The 1048-nt window shown below is 32.3% G+C and overlaps 1 protein-coding gene across 1 annotated transcript; it reads right to left on the bottom strand.

The window, feature by feature from the left end:
- Positions 1-464: 464 nt before the first annotated feature.
- Positions 465-858, bottom strand: LOC108357760 (coiled-coil domain-containing protein 6-like). Its single transcript, XM_017608829.1, has 2 exons — positions 770-858; positions 465-706 (listed from the first exon to the last, which is right to left on the bottom strand). The coding sequence occupies exons 1-2, from the start codon at positions 838-840 to the stop codon at positions 550-552; spliced, it is 228 nt and encodes a 75-aa protein (XP_017464318.1). The 5' UTR covers positions 841-858; the 3' UTR covers positions 465-549.
- Positions 859-1048: the final 190 nt, after the last annotated feature.

Raw genomic sequence — 1048 nt, 5'->3', positions numbered from 1 at the left:
CAAATGTATAGAAAAATATTTATTTATTAAATACCAACATTTACATATCCGAGGGCTTATATCCAATTCTTCCCATTTGAAAATTTCATAAAAACTGATAATAGAACCCATCTGGGACTTAACTGTCACCACTGATATTAATTCTTACTTTGCAATCCAATAGTTAATTCCATGATAAAAACATGGTTAATTCTACATACAACAAACGATATGCAAGATTAGATTTATCATGGTCGATGATAGGTGGGTTTTTGTATCAGAATCACAATTTTGTGAAAATTACATGGGTATGGTATATAAGCCCTCGATATATCAAGGAACATATGGTTACTATCGATCAAAATGCCCCACTTGACCTTTTTTCTTTTTGATTGGTAGTGTTTAAGAGGTAGGAATATGATGTATTGTGGAACGATTTTCCGGCAACCGAAACCGGATTTTCTGCAAACCAAATTTTATGTTTATTTTTTTTTTTTACTTCATCAAACTACCATATAAGCACTTCCAAAAAATAACAAACAAAAAAAATTTTTATAAATTTGAAATTGGTCAAATAGATGGGTATTGCATTGATGATAAATCTGTATGTATGTATGTATATAAATCGACTCCTACGATTATAACCGATGCCTGCTTAAGTGTACGATTTTCTTCCTGCACCACTTTGCATTTGATTTTAAATGTGTCTAGTTCAGCCTTGAGTACTCTGTAAAGACGCAAATTGATGTATTCGTTATTATTTAACAGCAGGTATACGAACTAATCGTACTTATTTTGTTGTGTCAACGACTCGATGCGCTTTTGTAATTGTTCGCGAGATACTGGACTGGGTGGAAGCATAGTACCTCCATCTAGGGAGCTTTCNGTGTACTTTTAAGGTATTTGTAATGGTATCCTCACTTTTTAAGTGTTGGGAAATTTATTATATTTCGTTAATAAACGGGCCGATAAATTATGTAATACCTAGGGCCTGGATTCTTATGCGCTAAAAAAAAAATCAAAATTATGCGCATATAATGTGCACTAACAAATAAAAAAATGCACTAAC

Source organism: Rhagoletis zephyria, unplaced genomic scaffold (assembly GCF_001687245.7).
Source record: "Rhagoletis zephyria isolate East Lansing unplaced genomic scaffold, Rhagoletis_zephyria_1.1 Rzeph_scaffold_83785, whole genome shotgun sequence".
Lineage (NCBI taxonomy): Eukaryota > Metazoa > Arthropoda > Insecta > Diptera > Tephritidae > Rhagoletis > Rhagoletis zephyria.
This window is presented reverse-complemented; position numbering and strand designations above follow the sequence as displayed.

Excerpts from the sequence above, each read along its gene's own strand:
- LOC108357760 (XM_017608829.1), bottom strand. The coding sequence starts at position 840 with ATGCTTCCACCCAGTCCAGTATCTCGCGAACAATTACAAAAGCGCATC. Across the intron at positions 707-769 it reads TCGTTGACACAACAAAATAA|AGTACTCAAGGCTGAACTAG; the intron begins GTACGATTAGTT and ends GCGTCTTTACAG.